Genomic DNA, 24,863 nt, shown 5'->3' with positions numbered 1-24,863 from the left:
GACAGACAGACGGACGGACGGACGGACAGACGGACGGACATGGCTAGATCGACATAAAATTTCAAGACGATCAAGAATATATATACTTTATGGGGTCTCAGACGAATATTTCGAGTAGTTACAATCAGAATGACGAAATTAGTATACCCCCCATCTTATGGTGGAGGGTATAAAAACAAAAGGACATCCTGTCACATTTCGAGGAAATCGATTAACAAATTACCATTTTATTGCATTATTACTGCAAATCGGAAGAGAGCTATAGGGTGATTTTTTTGAGGTTAGGATTTTCATGCATTAGTATTTGACAGATCACGTGGGATTTCAGACATGGTGTCAAAGAGAAAGATGCTCAGTATGCTTTGACATTTCATCATGAATAGACTTACTAACGAGCAACGCTTGCAAATCATTGAATTTTATTACCAAAATCAGTGTTCGGTTCGAAATGTGTTCATTCACCGTAACGTTGCGTCCAACAGCATCTTTGAAAAAATACGGTCCAATGATTCCACCAGCGTACAAACCACACCAAACAGTGCATTTTTCGGGATGCATGGGCAGTTCTTGAACGGCTTCTGGTTGCTCTTCACTCCAAATGCGGCAATTTTGCTTATTTACGTAGCCATTCAACCAGAAATGAGCCTCATCGCTGAACGGTGAATGAACACATTTCGAACCGAACACTGATTTTGGTAATAAAATTCAATGATTTGCAAGCGTTGCTCGTTAGTAAGTCTATTCATGATGAAATGTCAAAGCATACTGAGCATCTTTCTCTTTGACACCATGTCTGAAATCCCACGTGATCTGTCAAATACTAATGCATGAAAATCCTAACCTCAAAAAAATCACCCTTTATATCTAAATCTGAACCAATTTCGAGCAAACATTATAGATATTATAAAAGTCGTCGAGTATAGCGTAGTATAGAGTTTTGGAAAGATTTGACAATAAATGCGCTTGGAGTGGCACTAGGAGTAACAAGTAAAAAGGCGTTAAGTTCGGCCGGGCCGAACTTTGGATACCCACCACCTCGGGTATATATGTAAAATACCTTTCATCAAAATCCAGTGCAAATTGCATACCTTATGTCCCATAGCAGTTATATCGAAATATGATCCGATTTGTACCAAATACTAATAAATACAATTCATTGTTCAATTATGTATAACAAAATATTGGTCTTTTTAGTAGCTATATCTAAGAATAAACCGATCTGAACCATATACAACATGGATATCGAAAAGCCTAACATAAGTCAATGTGTTAAATTTCAGTTAAATCGGATTAAAAATGCGTCTTTTTTGAGGCCAAGACTTTAAATCGAGATATCGGTCTATATGGCAGTTATATCCAAATCTTGATCGATCTGAGTGAAATTGAAGAAGGATGTCGAAGGGCCCAACACAATTCACTGTCCAAAATTGCGGCGACATCGGACAATAAATGAGCTTTTTCTGGTCCCAAAACCTTAAACCGAGAGATCGGTCTATATGGCAACTATATCCAAATCTTGACCGATTTGTGCCATAATGCAGAACTATGTCAAGGAGTTTAACCTAACTCAATGTTCCAAATTTCGGCGACATCGGACAATAAATGCGCCTTTTATGGGAATAAGACCATAAATCGGAGGATCCGTCTATATGACAGCAATATCCCAATCTGGACCGATCTGAGCCAAATTGACGAAGGATGTCGAAATGCCAAATATAACTTAAAGTCAAAAATTTCGGCGACATCGGATAATAAATGCGCCTTTTAAGGGCAAAAAACCTTAAATCGAGAGATCGGTCTATATGGCAGCTATATCCAAATCTGGACCGAAATGGGCCAAATTGACGAAGGATGTCGAGGAGTCTAACGTAACTTACTGTCCCAAATTTCAGCAACATCGGATAAAAAATGTGGCTTTTATGTGCCAAAGACCCTAAATCGGCGGATCGGTCTATATGGGGGCTATATCCAGATATAGTCTGATATAGCTCATCTTCGAACTTAACCTGCTTATGGACAAAAAAAAGACTCTGTGCAAAATTTCAGCTCAATATCTCTATTTTTGAAGACTGTAGCGTGATTTCAACAGACAGACGGGCGGACATGTCAAGATCGTCTTAGATTTTTATGCTGATCAAAAATATATATACTTTATAGGGTCGGAAATGGATATTTCGATGTGTTGCAAACGGAATGACAAAATGAATATACCCCCATCAGTCGGTGGTGGGTATAAAAATCGGTCGATATATATATGGGAGCTATATCTAAATCTGAAGCGATTTCTATGAAATTCACCAGTGATGTTGAGTCTTAAGACAGTCCCTCCTGGAAATCTCGAGAGAATCGGTTAACAAATGACCATTTTTATACCCTTCACCATAGGATGCGGGGTATACTAATTTCGTCATTCTGTTTGTAACTACTCGAAATATTCGTCTGAGACCCCATAAAGTATATATATTCTTGATTGTCGCGACATTTTGTGTCGATCTAGCCATGTCCGTCCGTTTGTCCGTCTGTCTGTCCGTCCGTCTGTCTGTCGAAAGCTTGCTAATTTCGGAAGGAGTAAAGCTAGACGCTTGAAATTTTGCACAATTTTGTACTTCTTATTAGTGTAGGTCGGTGGGTATTGTAAATGGGCCATATCGGTCCATGTTTTGATATAGCTGGCATATAAACCCATCTTGGGTCTTGACTTCTAGAGCCTCTAGAGTGCGCAATTCTTATCCGATTGGAATGAAATTTTGTAGGACGTTTTTTTTTATGATATCCAACAACTGTGCCAAGTATGGTTCAAATCGGTTTATAACCTGATATAAGTGTCATATAAACAGATCTGGGGACTTGACTTCTTGAGCTTCTAGAGGGCGCAATTCCTATCCGATTGGAATGAATTTTTGCACGACGTGTTTTGTTATGATATTCAACAACTGTGCCAAATATGGTTCAAATCGGTTCATAACCTGTATAGCTGTCATATAAACAGATCTGGGGACTTGACTTCTTGAGCTTCTAGAGGACTCAATTTCTATCCGATTTGGCTGAAATTTTGCAAGACATATTTTATTCTTACTTTCAACAATTGAGTCATATAAGGTTCAAATCGGTTCATAACCTGATATAGCTGCCATATAAATCGATCTGGGATCTTGACTTCTTGAGCCTCTAGAGGTCGCAATTATTATCCGATTTGCCTGAAATTTTGTACGACGGATTCTCTCATAACCATCAACATACGTGTATATTATGATCTGAATCGGTCTATAGCCCGATACAGATCCCATATAAATCTATCTCTCTATTTTACTTTACCAAAGGGAGCAATTCTTATTCGAATTGGCTGACATTTTACACAGGTCTCCAACAATTGTGGTCCAAACCGGATCATATCTTGATATTGCTCTAATAGTAGGGCAAATCTTTTCTTATATCCTTTTTTGCCTAAGAAGAGATGCCGGGGAAAGAACTCGACAAATGCGATCCATGGTGGAGGGTATATAAGATTCGGCCCGGCCGAACTTAGCACGCTTTTACTTGTATTGCTTAATTACTGCAAATCGGACGAACATATATATGGGAGCTATATCCAAATCTGAATCGATTTTTTCCAATTTCAATAGGCTTCGTCTCTAGTCCAAAAAACATTCCCATATCAAATTTGAAGATGATCGGATGAAAATTGCGACCTGTAGTTTGTACACAAATTAACATGCACAGACGGACAGACGGACATAGCTAACACGTATCAGGAAGTGATTCTGAGTCAATCGGTATACTTATCAATGGGTCTATCTCTCTTCCTTTTGGGTGTTACAAACAAATGCACTCAGTTATAATACCCTGTACCACAGTAATGGTGTAGGGCATAATAGGTTAATAAATATATCCAAAGTTCAGCAAGGCCGAACTTTACGCGATTTTACTAGCTGGCATATTCGATCGTAATGAGTGCCTATGTTCGGTCTGGCTGAACTTTTATACATATTTTATCTGTCTCATATGAATATTAGATTTTCTGTATTATAACGTTTTCCTGTGATATGACTCCCACAAAAACCTTGTGGTTTGATATAAGCAGCGTATCTCACTCCATATGGGAGTTTCCTATTCAACTCTTTTTACAAATCTTTAATAACCGATTTTGACAATCATTTCAAATTGAAAAGTCATTATATTCAACGAAACAATCGATTTATTTTTCTAACACAAAACGAAATGCAACATTTGTTTCTTTCACAAATATGTCCCTGATTGTTGGCAATTTCAAGAAATTTCAATACAATTTCCATGTTTGGAATGACAGCTAGAAACGATGCAATCAAATAGAATGGCAATATTCTTAATAGAATTTCTTGGAAGGCGAAACAAAAAAAGTCATGCAGAAGCACCAGAATGAAGACGAAGGCAGTGGCAATGACAAGGCTGAGACAATATGGACGAGGCGGAGGACGTCATATCGTCGAAGGCAGGCAATATTGCTGCCCGTTTACATATCAGAGGACATGCAGCACAGGAATATTAGAAATGAATGTTCCTTGATTGCCTTCAGTGCTACTGGAAATGCTAAAACAATCTGGAATGTGATATAAATATTGTTATGATGTTATATTTTCTTGTTGATATGCTTGACTCAGTGTACTATCTGTCTGTCTGTCTGTTTAGTCTGTCAGTATTTTACGAGTATGTCTTCTCGATTTTTGGCAATAGACAAGACGGCGGCAGCAGCAGCATCAGCAACAATAACAGCAATGATGAGCTGATGTTGATGCTGATGGCATGATGTACTGAAGCAAAAATTTAATTTAATTTATTTTTTTGATGGAATTTTCATGAAAAATACTTTTATGATACCTTTCCACAAGCATCCCTACGTATGCGAGTACCTTTTACGCAGCAACTGATTTCCATGGAGCGTCATACTTTGTTGCTACCTCAACATGTGATACCCTGAAGGGTGGAGGTGGCACTTGCAACCCTTCGACTTTGTCATGATCACCATCATCATCCTCCTCATCATCATCGTCGTCATCTTCGGTGACCTGAAATCCAAGAAGAGGTATTGTCATTCCTTCATCACAACAGGGGTATGAAGTACAACCCTTTGGGGAAATTACTACTACGCTTTCGAAAAATTTATTTTGTGACGTTTCCCTTGCACTCTCACACCCATGCATATTTGTTTATGAGTGTACGAGTATGTGTGTAGGTGTATGTTATATTCCGCACAGGATGTTGCCTTGTTGTTTTCCGGTATTTTCCTTCCAATGGTATGCCGACATTTTAAAATGCCATTCCTGTGAGAGACAGAGAAACGATGAAGCATATCAAACACATTAATTTTAATTAAATATTTTTAATTTTTTCCTAAATGTTCTTAAGTGGATAGTTATGACTTTGAAGTGGCATAATGATGGAGTGTCTAAATTGCTGTCTGCATACTCTCTGCTACTTGAGACGAGGGGTGGCAAGTTGAAAGTGGAGTTGGCGCAATCATTCATTTGTTTGTGTCATTTGTAAATTCTAAAGAGTTTATAATCATAGGTTTTCCCCATAATGATGTGGTATGTCCCAGAGAACAGGTTGATGTCAGACATATTGAAAAGATTTAAATTAGTTCAAATTAATGAAATGCCTTTCAATTGAAAATATTCTATTGCTTAGTAGTTTGAGTCCTTAAGCTTTTTAATTTCCCAGATGACATTCTTTAGGAAGCTCTTCGCACTATGACGTAGTGGGCTGCGGATAATGAACTTGTTATGAATATGCCTAGAACTGGGATTGCTCCTTTTATAGGACATGCAATCTATTCTCGGTTGCATTAGAAACTCTAAGATGGAAAGAAATTGCATTTCCTTAAAGTTGTTATGGACAGAAAATATAGATTCATAGACAAGAAAAGATGAAAAAGGAAACTATCGCTATGCATAGTGGGATAGGACACAAAAAAGGGGAAAAAAATTGTCAAGAATGGAAATGGTGTTTATTGAAATTTGGTATGGGAATAACGGAGTTGCGAAACCTGTGGACGCTGTTCGCAACAGCAACAGGATGGTGGAAAGCTCCGTTTTTATGCGGAGTAGCTGCAAATGCGGCCGCGGGCAGTCAGCGATTTTCGAGAGGAGAGTCTCAGTGAGGAGTCAGGTGGCACTGGCTCTTAATTAAATACTGAGTGCCAATGATACTCAAGATGACAAGCCAAGTTATTGGCGCCTTCTAATAACCAATGGCCAACATCAGCGTCTGTTCCCAGGTTGGGGGCGGCAAGCGTCGGATCTTGGAGCAAGCGGCTCGCCACAACGAGGGATACGTGTGCAATCGCACAAAACCCGTGAGGTTGGGGTGCTGGGCCAGTAACCCGCCCCCGGAAATCGGAGAACTACTATGAGAAACAAAGGAATAATAACAAGTAAAAAGGCGTTAAGTTCGGCCGGTCCGAACTTTGGATACCCACCACCTCGGGTATATATGTAAACCACCTTTCATCAAAATTCGGTTAAAATTTCATACCTTATGTCCCATATTAGTTATATCAAAATATGTTCCGATTTGGATCAAGTACTAATAAGTACACTAAAAATAAACCGATCTGAACTATAAACGACACGGAAGTCGAAAAGCCTAACATAAGTCACTGTGTCAAATTTCAGTGAAATCGGATTATAAATGCTCCTTTTATGGGGCCAAGACTTTGAATCGAGATATCGGTCTACACGGCAGCTATATACAAATCTGGACCGATTTGGGCCAAGTTGCATAAAAATGTCAAAGAGCCTAACACAAAGCACTGTCCCAAATTTCGGCAAAATCGGACAATAAATGCCTCTTTTATGGGCCCAAAACCTTAAATCGAGAGATCGGTCTATATGGCAGCTATATTCAAATCTGGACCGATCTGGGCAAAATTGAAGGAGGAGGTCGAAGAGCCTTACACAACTCACTGTCCCAAATTTCGGCAAAATCGGACAAAAAATGCTTCTTTTATGGGCCCAAAACAACCGATCGAGAGATCGGTCTATATGGCAGCTATATTCAAATCTGGACCGATCTGGGCAAAATTGAAGAAGGACGTCGAAGAGCCTTACATAACTCACTGTCTCAAATTTCAGCGACATCGGACAATAAATGCGTCTTTTATGGCCCCAAAATCTAAAACCTAGATATCGGTCTATATGGCAGCTATATCCAAATCTGGACCAATCTGTGCGATATTGCAGAAGTATGTCAAGGGGCTTAACTTAACTCACTGTCCCAAATTTCGGCGACATCGGACAATAAATGAGCATTTTATGGGCCCAAAATCATAAATCAACAAATCGGTCTATATGGCAGCTATATCCAAATCTGAACCGATCTGAGCCAAATTGACGAAGGACGTCGATGGGCCTAACACAACTCACTGCCCCAAATTTCGGCGACATCGGACAATAAAAGCGCCTTATATGGGCCTAAGACCCTAAATCGGAGATCGGTCTATATGGCAACTTTATCCAAATCTAGACCGATCTGAGCCAAATTGACGAAGGACGTCGAAGGGCCTAACACAACTCATTGCCCCAAATTTCAGCAAAATCTAATAATAAATGTGGCTTTTATGGGCCTAAGACCCAAAATCGGTGGATCGGTCTATATGGGGGCTACATCAAGATATAGTCCGATATAGCCCATCTTCGAACTGCTTATGGACAAAAAAAAGAATCTCTGCAAAATTTCAGCTCAATATGTCTATTTTTAAAGACTGTAGCGTGATTTCAACAGACAGAAGGACAGACGGACGGACATGTCTAGATCGTCTTAGATTTTTACGCTGATCAAGAATATATTTATATACTTTATAGGGTCGGAAATGGACATTTCGATGTGTTGCAAACGGAATGACAAAATGAATATACCCCCATCCTTCGGTGGTGGGTATAAAAACGGACCCCCCCCCCCCAAACGTTGACGACCCTCGCAAACGAAAAAAGAATCATGATTTGCGGATCTGCACCTGGAATGTCCGCACTCTTTATAGAGAAGGTGTAGTATACACGTTGGCCGATGTATTAGAGAAGTACAAGGCAGATATTACCGCCTTACAGGAAGTGCGATGAACTGGGAATGGCATCACCAAAACACCAAACGGTGACGAACTATGCTATAGCTGCCATAACACGAGCCATGAATGTCGCTGTGGATTTGTGGTTAGTCGGAGACTGAAACGCCTTGTCTCCAGCTTTACTCCGGTGGATGAGAGGCTAGCCACAATCCGCATAAAATCAAAATTCTTCAACAGCAGCCTTATTTGTTCCCATGCCCCGACGGAAGACAAAGACAAGCAGACCAAGGATATTTTCTAGTGCCTAGAGAGAGAATATGATCGCTGCCCCGCCCATGATATTAAAATCGTTCTTGGAGATTTTAATACGAAGATAGGGAAGGAAGACATTTTTGGTCCAACATTCGGAAAGTTTAGCCTCCACGAGATAACATCCAGTAATGGGTTGAGGCTGATAGATTTCGCCGCGGCAAAAAACATGGTAGTTAGTAGCATCAGATTTCAACATAAAAATATTCACAAAGCCGATCAAAACACGAGGAACCAAATTGATCACGTTGTGATAGATGGAAGGCATTCATCCAGCGTGTTAGATGTACGATCGATCCGTGGAGCGAATATAGATTCGGATCATTACCTTGTTGCAGCAAATCTTCGCACCCGTTTGAACATATCGAGGAAAGTATCTGTATCTGAGCCCATCAAAAAGACTTATCTGTGCCAAATTTCAGCTGAATATCTCAATTTTTGAAGGCTCCAGAGTGATTACTTGGAATTGTATGTAGTTTACGTTTTTGCTATACGATTTAAAAAAAAAAATCGAACCGGCTTAATATATGTACTTTATGGGGTCGCAGTTCAACATTTTGAGGTGTTACAAACGGAATGACTAGATTCGTATACCCCCATTCTATGGTGGTGGGTATAAAAATTGAGATATTGGAACTTTGCCCAGTTTCTGTTTTCGTCCTTTGGTAGGTTAGGTTCGAGGATGACCAATCTTCCGATTTATGTTATTGGCCCATAGAGGCGCATTTTTTAACCCATTCCATTGAATTTTGGGACAGTGAGCTGTATTTGGCTCTTCAACATCCGTGTTATATATAGCCTAGATCGGTCTTTAATTGAATAAAGCCGTCGATGTTGGGCCTTGGCTCCATTAAATAGGTATTTAAAATCCGATTTCCGTTGAAATTGGTCATAGTGAACTAAGTTAAGCCCCTCTACATTCGTGTCCTATATGGTTCAGATCGGTCCATATTTGTATATAGACTGCCCGATTGAAGGTCTTTATACATTAACGGCCGCCTTTATCTGTCGCAGATCTCTCAACGAGATGGTTGAACAGTTAAAAATTCACCAGTTCTGGGTGCCGGGCCACAGAGATACCGAATATGATTCAGTCCGATCTGAATCATATATTGGGATATAGCTGTCATATAGACCAATCTCTCGATTTACGATCCCCGTCCCATAAAAGGCTTGGTTATTACAAAATTTTGCAGGAATTAAGAACTGTAAGTTGTTTGAGGTTTCTCGAAGTGCCTTGCCTTGTTTGGTTCTGATAGGAGTATATTTTCGGCCCGAACGAAATTAATGAATTTTTTAATTGTTAACTATGTTATTAATTTTTCAATTTTCCGTACAAAAGGCAGAGGGTAAATCTATCCCATTAGATTAAGCCAACAATTGCAATGATTATACTTCGATATTTTTGCACATGTCCGGCTTGACTTTGTCTCTTAACCCTCCACTTTGATGTAATTTCCATCCTATGAAAATAACACGATTTTTACTTTTATCCTAGAAATTATGACAATGCTTATTTATGGACAATGAAAAATGTAATGTTGGCCTTATAATCTCATTTAGGGGTTTCAATGGTCCCTTTCGACAACACAACAAAAATAACAAGTCGTCCCATGAATGAATGAATTAATGATTGAATGAAGGGAACGATGCATTTACTTTATTTCACAGATGAACAAAGAAAACAATACAACAGCCCTGTTTGTTGCACTCCTCAGGGGAATATGGCATGGCAACGAACAGCACACAGTGTCAATGGGTCCCAGATGCAGACGCGCTAAAAATTTCTTCCCTCAAAATATGACAATTTTCTAAAAGAAATCTCAAAGGTTTGTGTTGTGTTGTGTTGATAAGCTGAATCACTACTGCAATATGAGGTATTATAACTGTATGCAGTTATTTGTCACATCAAGCAGGAGTATTGATAAGGAAAGATTGATTTAAGAACTTAATTCTATATCTTAATCCTTGACACTCATCCTTTGTCAAAACGACAAAGCACGATTTTATTTTCGACTAAAATGTGTATTTTTCGATTGTTTTGATCTCATTTTTCGCATAGCTTTAGTGAATTTTTGAATGAATTCATGTTTAATGTTAGTTTAAGATTACCTTAATAAAGAAACAAGTAAAAAGGCGTTAAGTTCAGCCGGGCCGAATTTTGAATACCCACCACCTCGGGTATATACGTAAACCACCTTTCGTCAAAATCCGGCGAAAAATGCATACCTTATGCCCCATATCAGCAATATCGAAATATGTTCCGATTTGGACTAAATACTAATAAGTACAATTCATTGCTCAATTGTGTATAACAAAAAATTGGTCTTTTTAGTAGCTATGTCTAAAAATTAACCGATCTGAAACATATACGACACGGATGTCGAAAAGCCCAACATAAGTTACTGTGTCAAATTTCAGTGAAATCGGATTATAAATGCGCCTTTTATGGGGTCAAGACTTTAAATCGAGATATGGGTGCTATATCCAAATCTGGGCCCTATATCCAAATCTGGACCCATTTAGGCTAAGTTGCAGAAAAATTTCGAGGGGACTAACACAGCTTACTGTCCCAAATATCGGCGAAACCGGACAAAATGCGCCTTTTGTGGCCCCAATAACCTAAATCGAGAGATCGGTCTATATGGCAGCTATATCTAAATCTTAATAGATCTGGGACAAATAACAGAAGTATGTCGAGGGGCTTAACTTAACATACTGTCCCAAATTTTGGCGACATCGGACAATAAATGCCAATTTTATGGGCACAACGCCTGAAATCGAGAGATCGGTCTATATGGCAACTATATTCAAATCTGGACCAAACTGAAAAAGGATGTCGATCTTCCTAACACAACTCACTGTCACAAATTTCGGCGAAATCAAACAATAAATGCGCCTTTTATGGGCCCAAAACCTTAATTCGAGAGATCGGTCTATATGGCAGCTATATCCAAATCTGAACCGATCTGATCCAAATTAAAGAAGGATGTCGAGGGGCTTAATACAACTCACTGTCTTAAATTTTGGCAAAATCGGACAAAATATGCGCTTTTTATGGGCTCAAAACCTTAAATTGAGAGATCGGTCTATATGGCAGGTATATCCAAATCTTGATCGATCTGGGCCAAATAACAGAAGTATGCCGAGGGGCTTAAATTAACTTACTGTCCAAAATTTCGGCGACATCGGACAATATATGCGACTTTTATGGACTCAAAACCTTAAATCGAGAGATCGGTCTATATGACAGGTATATCCAAATCTGAACCGATCTGTGCCATATTGCTAAAGCATGTCGAGGGGATTAATTTAACTCACTATCCCAAATTTCGGCGACATCAGCCAATAAATGTGCCTTTTATGGGCCCAAAGCCTTAAATCGAGAGGTTTAGATAGCTGTCTATATGGCAGCTATATCCAAATCTAAACCGATCTGGGCCAAATTGACGAAGGATATCGAGAGACTCAACTCACTGTCCCAAATTTCAGCAAAGTCGGCCAATAAATGCGCCTTTTATGGGCTCAAAACCTTAAATAAAGAGATCGGTCTATATGACAGGTATATCCAAATCTGAACCGATCTGGGCCAAATTAACGAAGGATGTCGAAGGTCCTAACACAACTCACTATCCCAATTTTTAGCAAAATCGGATAATAAATATGGCTTTTATGGGCCTAAAACCCTAAATTGGAGGATCGGTCTATATGGCAGCTATATCAATATCTGGACCGATTGCAGAAGGATATCGAAGGTCGTGATGTAACGCACTGTCCCAAATTTCAGCAAAATCGGATAATAAATGTGGCTCTTATGAGCCTAAGGCCTAAAATCGGCGGATCGGTCTATAGGGGGGCTATATCAACATATAGTCCGATATAGCCCATCTTCGAGCTTAACCTGCTATGGACAAAAAAAGAATATGTGCAAAGTTTCAGCTCAATATCTCTATTTTTGTACCCTCCACCATAGGATGGGGGCATACTGATTTTGTCATTCTGTTTGTAACTCCTCGAAATATACGTCTAAGACCCCATAAAGTATATATATTCTTGATCGCCGTGACATTTTAAGTCGAACGAGCCATGTCCCACCGTCTGTCCGTCCTTCCGTCCTTCCGTCTGTCCGTCCTTCCGTCTGTCCGTCCGTCCGTTTGTCTGTCGAAGGCACGCTAACTTCGAAGGAGTAAAGCTAGCCGCTTGAAATTTTGCACAAATACTTCCTATTAGTGTAGGTCGGTTGAGATTGTAAATGGTCCAAATCGGTCTTGACTTCTTGAGCCTCTAGAGGGCGCAATTATTATCCGATTTTATTGAAATTTTGCACGTATTGATTTGATATCACTTCCAACAACTATGCTAAGTATGGTTCAAAACGGTCCATAACCTGATAAAGCTGACAAAAAAACCGATCTGGGGTCTTGTCTTCTTGGGCTTTTAGAAGGCGCAATTCTTATCCGATTTGGCTGTAATTTTGCAAGAGGTGTTTTGTTATCACTTCCAATATTTTTGCGAAGTATGGTTCAAATCCGTTCTTAACCTGATATAGCTACCATATAAACCGATCTTTTATCCTGACTTCTTGAGCTGCTAAAGGGCGTAATTCTCATCCGATTTAGCTAAAATTTTGCATGAGGTGTTTTGATATGACTTCCAAAAACAGTGAAGAGTATGGCATAAATCAGTACAAAGCCTAATATAGCTGCCATATAAACCGATCTGGGACCTTGACTTCTTGAGCCTCTAGAGAGAGTAATTCTCATCCGATTTAGCACAACTTTTGTACAACGGCTTCTCCCATGGCCTTCAACAATATGGTCTGAATCGATCTATAGCCGATTTAACGATTTTGCTTCTTGAGCCCCAACAATTCCCTATTCTTTTCCGAATGAACTGAAATATTACACATTGACTTCTACAATGTTCAGCATTCAATTCATTTACAGTCCGAATCGGACTATAACTTGATATAGCACCAATAGCATATGAGTCCTTATTCATTATTCTTTGTTTGCCTAAAAAGAGATACTGTGCAAATAACTCGACAAATGCGATCCATGGTTGAGGGTATATAAGATTCGGCCCGGCCGAACTTAGCACACTCTTACTTTTTAAAGACTGTAGAGTGATTTCAACAGACAGACTGAGAGACGGACGGACATGGCTAGATCGTCTTAAATTTTTACCCTGATCAAGAATATATATGCTTTATAGTCTGTCTGTATAACAAAACCCACACTATTTGCCATTGTCTTCCTCAGTCTGTGCATATACAAATTTTTATTTTTGCCTATAGGCCAATTTGTTCGCCCAACTAGAAATTCATCTTTTTGAGATCCCTCAATATCATGCCTCTGAGCTCATATATTGATAGGGCATCCCAACAGTCGCCTCTGCTTTACCAAGCTTCTAGCTACTTGTCTTAGATTGGTATAAGGTGCGATATAATTTGCTGTGCTGCGGTGTGGTGTGCTGTGTGGTTGAATTTTCTCGCACATCTGATGCTCGTGTTTGTTTACCTACGAACGCAATGCAATTAAATTGGGGAAAAGTGGAAAAACCAACATCATTCGTTTTTGTGTGTGGAAAAGGTTTCATTAATCACTTTGATAGAAATTTAAGCACGCATGCACGCACCATGACTTCTCTCGCACTGATGCTGATCAGCAGGAAAGTTTAAACAAAAGGATAATCGGTTGAAGGAAGACAGGATGAAATGTGGTGCATTTGCGGAACACAATAGTTGGCTATGAATGGCACATTAAAGGGAAGCTACTTAAAACGAAATTGTGGCTGAAAGTTTATTTGAAAATGTTTTTCTCAATATTTCCTGGCCGGTGTGAGGTTTTGAATTTACATTAAGTTTTTAAAACGATGGGAAAATCTTTTCTCCATTGCACATGGTGCTTTATTCAAAATGGGAAAAATACCATTTTTCAAAACAAAACCTAATTTAAAATAGGTAACAGCAATTTTAAGGCTGTCCAGCTAGCATGGGGATATATTAGCTAAGCCCTCTCAATTTACATTGGGATATCATAATGACCTTAGTTCTTATAAATGACTAGAAGTTCAATCGATATATGACAACTGCAACCAAAAAGAGGCAATTTAGTGCTGTTATGTGATCATTAATATTTATGAAGAAATCGTTGAATCTGGCAGCTGTATTCAAATACCAATAATATAACCTAAGAAGTAAGAGCGTGCTAAGTTCGGCTGGGGCGAATCTTATATACCCTCCACCATGGATCGCATTTGTCTAGTTTTTTGCGCAGTATCTCTTTTTAGGCAAACAAAGAATAATGAATAAGGACTGTTATTCGATTGGAGCTATATCTATTGGGTTACCCAAAAAGTAATTGCGGATTTTTCATATAGTCGGCGTTGACAAATTTTTTCAACGGCTTGTGACTCTGTAATTGAATTCTTTCTTCTGTCAGTTATCAACTGTTACTTTTAGCTTACTTTAGAAAAAATGTGTAAAAAAAGTATATTTGATTAAAGTTCATTCAAAGTTTTATTAAAAATGCATTTACTTTCTTTTAAAAAATTCGCAATTACTTTTTGGGCAACCCAATGGATATAGTCCGATTTGAACCATAAATGAATTGATTGCTAAACATTATAAGAATCATTGTGTAATATTTCAGCCCATTCGAAGAAGAATTGGGCCTTGTAGGCTTGTAGGACCTCAAGAAGCAAAGTCGGTTTAAATGAGCGCTGTATCACACCATATTGCACACGTATGTTGAAGGCCATTGGAGAAGCCCTTGTACAAAATTTGTGCAAATTTGCTCTCTATAGGCTCAAGAAGTCAAGATTCCAGATAGGTTTATATGGCAGATATAACAGGTTATGTACCGATTACGCCACACTCATCACAGTTTATCAAAACACCTCATGCTAAATGTTATCTATATCGGATGAGAATTGCTCCCTCTAGCGGCTCAAGAAGTCAAGATATAAGATCGGTTTAAATGACACCTATAGCAGGTTATGGACCGAATTGGACCATACTTCGCACAAATGTTGGAAGTGATACCAAAACACCACGTGCAATTACAGCCAAATTGGATAAGAATTGCGCCATCTAAAAGCTCAAGAAGTCAAGACCCAAGATCGGTTTATATGGCAGCTATATCAAAACATGGACCGATTTGGCCCATTTACAATACCAACCGACCTACACTAATAATAAGTATTTGTGCAAAATTACAAGCGGCTAGCTTTACTCCTTCGAAAGTTAGCGTGCTTTCGACAGACAGACAGACGGACGGACAGATGGACGGACGTAGCTAGATCGACTTAAAATGACATGAGAATCAAGAATATATATACTTTATGGGGTCTTAGACGCATATTCCGAGATGTTACAAACAAAATGACGAAATTAGTATACCCCCATATTTTGATGAAGGGTATAAAAAAGACCATGATTTTCGGATCAGCACCTGGAATGTCCGGACTCTATATAGAGAAGATGCAATATACGCGCTGGCGGAAGTACAACGCAGACATTACCGCCTTTCACGAAGTGCGATGGACCGGGAATGGCGTCACAACAACACCAAATGGTGACGAACCCAACTATAGCTGCCTTAACACTAGGCATTAATTAGGCTTTAGATTTATGGTTAGTCGGACACTGAATCACCTTGTCTCCAGCTTTACTCCGGTGGATGAGAGGCTAGCCACAATCCGCATAAAAGCCAAATTCTTCAACATCAGCCTTATTTGTATCCATGCCCCGACGGAAGAAAAAGACGAGCAGACCAAGGATATTTTCTACGAGCGCCTAGAGAGAGAATATGACTGCTGCCTCGCCCATGATATTAAAATCGTTCTTGGAGATTTTAATGCAAAGATAGGGAAGGAAAATATCTTTGGTTCAACAGTCGGAAAATTTAGCCTACACGAAGAAAATTCTCATAATGGATTGAGGTTAACAGATTTCGTTGCGGCAAAAAACATGGTAGTTAGCAGCACCAGATTTCAACATCGAAGGATTCACACGGCCACATCACACGGTTGTCACCTGATCAAAACACGAGAAACCAAATTGATCACGTTGTGATAGATGGAAGGCATTCATCCAGCGTGTTAGATCGATCTGTGGAGCGAATATAGATTCGGATCATTACCTTGTTGCAGCAAAGGTTCGCACCCGTTTGAACATGACGAGGAAAGTACGATCTGACGCTGCACGGAAGCTGGACATTGAAAAGCTGCAGACACAACAGATGGCAGCGGCATACTCCACTCGACTGACCAAACTGCTTGATGAAAGCACTCCTTGTTTCGATGATATAATGGCGCAGTGGCAAACAATTGCCCACTGCATGGAAAATGCCGCGAAATCCGTACTTGGGTACCGGAAGCCTCCTCCAAAAAACCCATGGTACGACCAAGAGTGTCGAGTTGCTACTAAAACCAAGAATGAGGTGTACAGACCAACCCTGCAATCAGTAGCAACGCGCCAGATGAAGGAGAGGCATCGGAAGGAAAGGAGAGAGGAGAAACGTCTATTCCGCAGAAAGAAAAAAGAAATGGAAAGACGTGAGTGCGAGCGAATTGAGATGTACAGGAGTCGAAATGAAGTCCGGATGTTCTACCAAATAATTAAACATCAAACCGATGGCTTTGGTATAGGCACATCCTCCTGCAGAGACAAAGAAGGAAATCTGGTAACTGATACAGATAGTGTGCTGAGGATATGGAAATAACATTTTACCCAACTGCTAGTGTCCGACGTCGGCGGCGAAGGGGATACTTCTAAACCAATCCCTGATGATGGTATTGAATATTTACCTATTAGTCGAATAATGTCCAAGTATCAGTGACCCGGTTGAACAACAACAAGGCAGCAGGAGCCGACGGGTTGCCTGCTGAACTATTTAAGACAGTAGGCGACAAGATGATAAGGCGTATGCATCAGCTTGTCTGCGCGATACTATGTCCCATAAACAAGAAAGGAGACAAGACGGAATGTGCCAACTACCGAGGAATAAGTCTCCTCCCCATCGCATACAAGATACTCTCGAGCGTACTGTGTGAAAGATTAAAACCTAAAGTCAATGTGATAATTGGGCCCTATCAATGCGGCTTTAGACCTGGTAAATCCACCCTAGACCAGATATTCACACTGCGCCAAATCCGAGAAAAGACCCGAGAAGTACAAATCAACACCTACCATCTCTTTGTTGACTACAAAGCCGCTTTTGATACCCCTTTACGTTCAAAGGTATTTCAAGCCATGTTTGAGTTTGGTATCCCTACAAAATTAATAAAACTCTGCAGGATGACACTTGCTGATACGTGTTCCTCAGTAAGAATAGAAAAGAATCTCTCTGGACTATTCGATACCAACCGAGGTTTCAGGCAAGGAGATAGCTTATCATGTAATCTCTTTAATATCCTGCTGGAGAAGATTATACGAGATGCTACTCGGCTATGCCGACTACATCGACATCATAGGTCGGTCACCGGAAATAGTAACTGCAGCCTTTGAAAGAATCGAAAGAGTATCTGTGAAAATGGGTCTGGCAGTAAATTGAGATAAGATGAAATGGATGGTTTCATCTCCTAAAACACCTTGGACAACCGAGCCGATAAAGAAAATGGAGACATAGGAAGATTACACCATACAAGACACTGCTAATACTCGTGTTGTTATATGGTTCTGAGGCATAGGTACTTATGAAAGCTGACGAGGCAGTGCTTAGAGTGTTTGAGAGAAAGATTATTCGTTAAATATATGGACCAGTTTTCGTAAATGGAGAATATAGGCGTCCCATGAACCACGACCTGTATGACGACGATAGCATAGTTACATGTATCAAAATACAACGTCTGAGTTGGATGAAGAAGCTCCAGCAAAAATGTATTTTGAAGGCAAACATGGTGGTACTCGCAAACCGGGAAGACCGAAAGCCCGATGGAAAGATAAGGTGGGGGAGACACATCGAAACTTGGTGTCATAGATTATAGAAGGAGCGCAGAAGATCGAGGCGCTTGGAACGCTATTCTACGTTCGGCTAGTGAGGAAAGGTTCTGTCATGTCCAGCTAAATTTAAGAATGGACAAAAATAAGTCGGTGCAAAGTTTTAGCACAATATCGTCAGACGAAAGGGCTGCCAGGCGGACGGACATATCTAGATCGTCTTAGATTATTACGAGAACGAGAATAATTATTCTTTATAGGGTCGAAAATTAATATTTCGATGTGTAATATTCGTCTTTTCTTCTTCTTAAGCATTTAGGCAATATAAAATTCAATTTAGTATTTAGTGTTTGTTTATCAAATTCTAAGTTCATTGAACGGGCGGACTAAATTTTGCTTATTTGTCCTTATGCCGCAAGAAAACACCCAATTAATTACAAACAGTGGCTGTTTAGAATTTTTTTGAACTAACCTTAATGGCTTTAATAAAATCATAGAAATGTTCCCAATTTTTTCCACCACGAACATAGATTTTATCCTTATGGTGGCGGTAGTCAGGGTTTGAGGGTGGTAATTAAAAGCACCTCAAACAGATCTTCGAGATTTAAGGATTTTTGTTTTTTCTTCTGATTTCATTATTTGTTACCCTAAGCCATTTTTCAGGAAGCAAATAACGATATGGCAATAACAACAGCGAACCCATTCATTTTCCACTTTTCTTCCTAGAGTTATGCGAACCCTCTTCGTTGTAAGCCAAAAGGACCAAATATCTAACGCCACCATTTCCCCCTCCTTCTCTCTAATGTTGTTATACTCCATGGCAGACTAGCCTCGTCTCGTTGAGGGAAAATGCGAAAATTGAAGCTGGGAACAACTGAGCGAACAATTAAATTTCCACATGAGCTGCATTTAATGTGCTACTGATTTTCAACATCTGTTTTCTTTTTTTTTCTCCTCGATTTTCATTTTCCATTTTCTCTCCGCAATGAGATTTTCATTTGTGTTCATTGCACCTCGTCTCGTGCTGCTTACTCTGATGCATGATTTTGGGTTTTGACACAAGGGGAGGATACAACGGAATGATTGAAATTGAAAGAGGAGATAAGTCACAATATTTCAAAAAATTTTAAGCAATGTGATCGTTATGATGTGATGCGTTTTTGGGTGGACATTTTGCAGCCCTTAAAGCGATGTGGTCTCTGATGATGGCACGGGGGAAAAGGTGATTGAACTGCAGAAGACACAAACTACGAGAGGATAAAAATAATATTGTAATGAATCCCATAGAGACAAAGAGCTCTGAGGGATAAAAATTTTAAACGAATAATTTTAATTTTGACGGTTGTTCCTTAAAAGAAAGAAAATCATGTTTGATGCAACACAAAATCTTGACAATAGTAAAACTTAACCTACAATTTGAGAAAACTTAAAATTTGACAAAATATATTACACAATTTTATAAATCTTCCGGAACAAAGCATGTATAAACCTCTAAGGATGCGAACAGAGTGAGCGGTGAAGGTCAAACCAAGCTTGTTAATGCAATAAAACTGGTTACGTACAAGTCAATACAAATAAGAATATTGGTCTATATGGCAGATATATTTAAATATCGCAAATAATATGCAGGGGTCAAATACACCTTATTGTACCAAATTTCGGCGAAATTGGTTGAAGAACTGCTATTCACAAATATAGACTACATTGAACTGTACCATAATTTCAATAGACAGACGGACCGGCAGACAGACCTTGCTAGATGGTCTTAGATTTTTACGATGATCAAGAATATACATTTGTATATATTTTATAGGGTCGGAAATAGATATATCGCTATGTTGCAAATGAAATAATTCAATCAAAATACGCCCATCCGTCCATGGTGGGTATAAACAAGTGAAAACGTACTATGTTTGGCTGGCTGAATTTTAGGAACATACCACCATGGATTCTGCTAAAAATTTCCACATACCAAATCTCTACCAATACTTTTTGACAATACTTGTTACGATCGTTGGAAGTCGTCACGAAACACTACACTAATGCATAATTTTTGCTTAATCTGATAACAATTGTGGCTTCTATAACTTGATATAGCTCCCGTATAAACTGATCTCTCGATTCATTGGGTTGCCCAAAAAGTAATTGCGGATTTTTCATATAGTCGGCGTTGACAAATTTTTTCACAGCTTGTGACTCTGTAATTGCATTCTTTCTTCTGTCAGTTATCAGCTGTATATTTGATTAAAGTTCATTCTAAGTTTTATTAAAATGCATTTACTTTCTTTTAAAAAATCCGCAATTACTTTTTGGGCAACCCAATAATTTCTTGAACCCCTAGAAGCCGCAATTTTCATCCGATTTGGCTGAAATTCTGTTCTTTTATGACTTCCAGCAACTGTGCTACGTACAGTCTAAATCTGTATATAACCCGATGTGGCTCCCATATAAACCATCCCGATTTGACTTCATGAGCCCTTGGAAGCCCAATATTTGTCCGATTTGCCATAAATGCACATAGTGTTCTGTTATGAGTCTCAACAACTGTGCTAAGTACGGTCCAAATCGGTCTATAATCTGATAGCGCTCCCATTTTTGAGCGGAATCCATGGTGGTGGATTTGGCCCGGCCGAACATAGCATGCCTTTACCCTTATATTTCTATACCCTCCACCATAGGATTGGGGTATACTTACTTCGTCATTTCGTTTGGAACACCTCGAAATATGCGTCTTAGACCCCATAAAGTATATATTGTATATTCATGAACGCCATGACATTTTAAGTCGACCTAGCCATATCCATAAGTCTGTCGAAAGCACGCTAACTTTAAAAAGAGTAAAGCTAGGAGCTTGAAATTTTGCAAAAATTACTATAGTTGCCCAAAAAGTAATTGCGGATTTTTCATATAGTCGGCGTTGACAAATTTTTTCACAGCTTGTGACTCTATAATTGCATTCTTTCTTCTATCAGTTATCAGCTGTTACTTTTAGCTTGCTTTAGAAAAAAAGTGTAAAATAAGTATAATTGATTAAAGTTCATTCTAAGTCTTATTATTAAAAATTCATTTACTTTCTTTTAAAAAATCGCAATTACTTTTTGGGCAACCCAATATTATTGGGATTGTAAATGGGGCAAATCGGTCAATGTTTTTAAATAGCTGCCGTATAAACCGATCTTGGGTCTTGGCTTCATGAGTTTATAGAGGGCGCAATTATTTTCCGATTTCTCTGAAATTTTGCACGTGGTGTTCTGGTATCCAACAACTGCGCCAAGTACGGTCGCTATTCTTGTCCGATTTGGCTGAAATTTTTGGTATGATTCTCAACAAATGTTTTTAAACCCTCCACCATGGGATGGGGGTATACTAATTTCGTCATTCTGTTGGTAATATATCGAAATATGCGTCTAAGACCCCATAAAGTATATATATTCTTGACCGTCGTTACATTTTAAGTCGAACTAGCCATGTCCTTCCGTCTGTCCATCCGTCCGTCTGTCTGTCTGTCGAAAGCACGCTAACTTTTGAAGGAGTAGAACTAGCCGCTTAAAATTTTGCACAAATACTTCTTATTGGTTTAGGTCGGTTGGAATTGTAAATGGGCCAAATCGATACATTTTTATACCCTCCACCATAGGATGGGGGGTATAATAATTTCGTCATTCTGTTTGTAACTACTCGAATTATTCGTCTGAGACCCCATAAAGTATATATATTCTTAATCGTCGTGACATTTTATGTCGATCTAGCCATGTCCGTCCGTCCGTCCGTCCGTCTGTCCGTCCGTCTGTCTGTCGAAAGCACGCTAACTTCCGAAGAAGTAAAGATAGCCGCTTGAAATTTTGCTCAAATACTTCTTATTAATGTAGGTCGATTGGTATTGTAAATGGGTCATATCGGTCCATGTTTTGATATAGCTGCCATATAAACCGATCTTGGGTCTTGACTTCTTGAGCCTCTAGAGTGCGACATTCTTATCAGATTGGCATGAAATTTTGCACAACGTGTTTTGTTATGATATCAAACAATTGTGCTAAGTATGGTTCAAATCGGTCCATAACCTGATATAGCTGCCATATAAACCGATCTTGGGTCTTGACTTCTTGAGCCTCTAGAGTGCGCAATTCTTATCCGATTGGCATGAAATTTTGCACGACTTTTTTTGTTATCATATCCAACAGCTGTGCCAAGTATGGTTTAAATCGGTTCACAACCAGATATAGCTGCCATATAAACCGATCTTGGGTCTTGACTTCTTGAGCCTCTAGAGTGCGCAGTTCTTATCTGATTGGAATGAAATTTTGCACGACGTGTTTTGTTATGATATCCAACAACTGTGCTAAATATGGTTCAAATCGGTCTATAACCTAATATAGCTGCCATATAAACCGATCTTGGGTCTTGACTTCTTGAGCCTCTAGAGTGCGCAATTCTTATCTGATTGGCATGAATTTTTTTACGACGTGTTTTGTTATGATATACAACAAATGTGCCGCGTATGGTTCAAATCGGTCCATAACCTAATATAGCTGCCATATAAATCGATCTTGGGTCTTGAATTCTTGAGCCTCTAGAGTGCGCAGTTCTTAACCGATTAAAATGAAATTTTGCACGAAATATTTTGTTATGATATCCAACAACTGTACCGAGTATGGTTCAAATCGGTTCATAACCTCATATAGCTGCCATATAAACCGATCTGGGACCTTGACTTCTTGAGCCTTTAGAGGTCGCCATTATTATCCGATTTGCCTGGAATTTTGTACGACGGATCCTCTCATGACCATCAACATACGTGCTTATTATGGTCTGAATCGGTCTATAGCCCGACACAGCTCCCATATAAATCTATCTCTCTATTTTACTTCTTGAGCCCCAAACGGCGCAATTCTTATTCGAATTGGCTGACATTTTACACAGGTCTCAAACATATAATTTAATTGTGGTCTAAACCGGATCACATCTTGATATTGCTCTAATAGCAGAGCAAATCGTTTTCTTATATCATTTTTTACCTAAGAAGAGATGCCGGGAAAAGAACTCGACAAATGCGCTCGATGGTGGAGGGTATATAAGATTCGGCCCGGCCGAACTTGGCACGCTTTTACTTGTTTTGCTATAGCTGCCATACAAACCGATCTTGGGTCTTGACTTCTTGAGCCTCTTGAGGGCGCAATTCTCGTCCGATTTGACTGAAATTTTGCACATAGTGTTTTGATATTATTTCAAACAACTGTGCAAGGTTTGGTTCAAATCGGTCCATAACCTGGTATAGCTGTCATATAATCTGATCTTGGGTCTTGACTTCTTGAGCCTCTAGAGGGCGCAATTCTCGTCCGATTTTACTGAAATTTTGTGCAAAGTATGATTCAAATCGGTCCATAACCTGATATAACTGCTATATAAACCGATCTTGGGTCTTGTCTTCTTGAGCTTTTAGAAGGCGCAATTCCTATCCGATTTGGCTGTCATTTTGCACGTTGTGTTTTGGTATCACTTCCAACATTTGTGCGAAGTATGGTCGAAATCGGTCCATACCCTGATATAGCTGCCGTATAAACCGATCGGGGATCTTGAGTTCTTGAGCCTCTAGAGAGCGCAATTCTCATCCGATATGGCACAGATTTTGTATAACGGCTTTTCCCATGGCCTTCAACGTATGCTATATGGTCTGAATCGATCTATGGATTGACATATAAACCGATCTCCCGATTTTACTTCTTGAGCCCCGAATCGGACTATGAGTTGATATAGCTCCACCTCCTCCTCCGTCCATATTCATTATTCTTTGTTTGCCTAAAAAGAGATACTGCCCAAAGAACTCGATAGATGCGATCCATGGTGGAGGTAAAAAAGAATTTTCACAAAATGAAATATTCACAAAACTTAATATCGTTAATGTAGGCTTATATGACAGATTATTGGCTTGCACAACCGAGCAGATAAAGAAAATGGAGAAAGATGGGAACCACAACTTTGAGACAGTCAGTAACTTTATCTACCTCGGCACCGCCGTAACCGAAACGAATGACACCAGTTTTGAGATTAAGCGAAGAATAATACTGGCAAACAGATGCTACTTTGGACTAAGTAAGCAGTTTGGAAATAAGGCCACCTCTCGACAGACAAAGATTACATTATACAAGACACTCATACCGCCCGTGCTGTTATATGGTTCTTAAACATGGGTAATTGTGAAAGCAGATCAGGCAGTGCTTGGAGTATTTGAGAGAAAGATTCTTCGTAAAATATATGGACCAGTTTGCGTTAATGGAGAATATAGGCGACGTATGAACCACGAGCTGTATGACAGCGATAGCATAGTTACACGCATCAAAATACAACGGCTGGATTGTCTAGGTCTTATTGTCAGAATGGATGAAGAAGCTCAATCAAAGAAATTAAAGGTATTTGAGTGTGGAATTCGAATCTGATATCCAAATATGGGACTAAGTGTTTGGGGAGGCCGCCTCTCTCCAAAAACATTCCCCAAAGGGGAGAAATTTACGACCATAGCAATATGGGGCTCAAATGAAAGGTCTTTGGGAGTAAAGCACGAATTTGATATCAATA

At 39.4% G+C, this 24,863-nt stretch overlaps 1 protein-coding gene across 1 annotated transcript in view; it reads right to left on the bottom strand.

The window, feature by feature from the left end:
• Positions 1 to 24,863, bottom strand: part of LOC106092445 (phospholipase B1, membrane-associated-like) — a 171,654-nt gene that overhangs the window by 52,525 nt on the left and 94,266 nt on the right. Inside the window, exons 2-3 of the mRNA XM_059365659.1 lie at positions 5,102 to 5,297; positions 4,887 to 5,042 (exon numbers count right to left, since the gene is read on the bottom strand). Of these exons, the coding sequence (XP_059221642.1) occupies positions 4,887 to 4,921 (35 nt within the window). The 5' untranslated portion in view covers positions 4,922 to 5,042; positions 5,102 to 5,297. The remainder of the gene's footprint in view (positions 1 to 4,886; positions 5,043 to 5,101; positions 5,298 to 24,863) is intronic.

This window comes from Stomoxys calcitrans, chromosome 3 (genome assembly GCF_963082655.1).
Source record: "Stomoxys calcitrans chromosome 3, idStoCalc2.1, whole genome shotgun sequence".
NCBI classification, from domain to species: domain Eukaryota; kingdom Metazoa; phylum Arthropoda; class Insecta; order Diptera; family Muscidae; genus Stomoxys; species Stomoxys calcitrans.
Note: the sequence above shows the minus strand (reverse complement) of the source record. Positions and strands in the feature narration are given on the sequence as shown.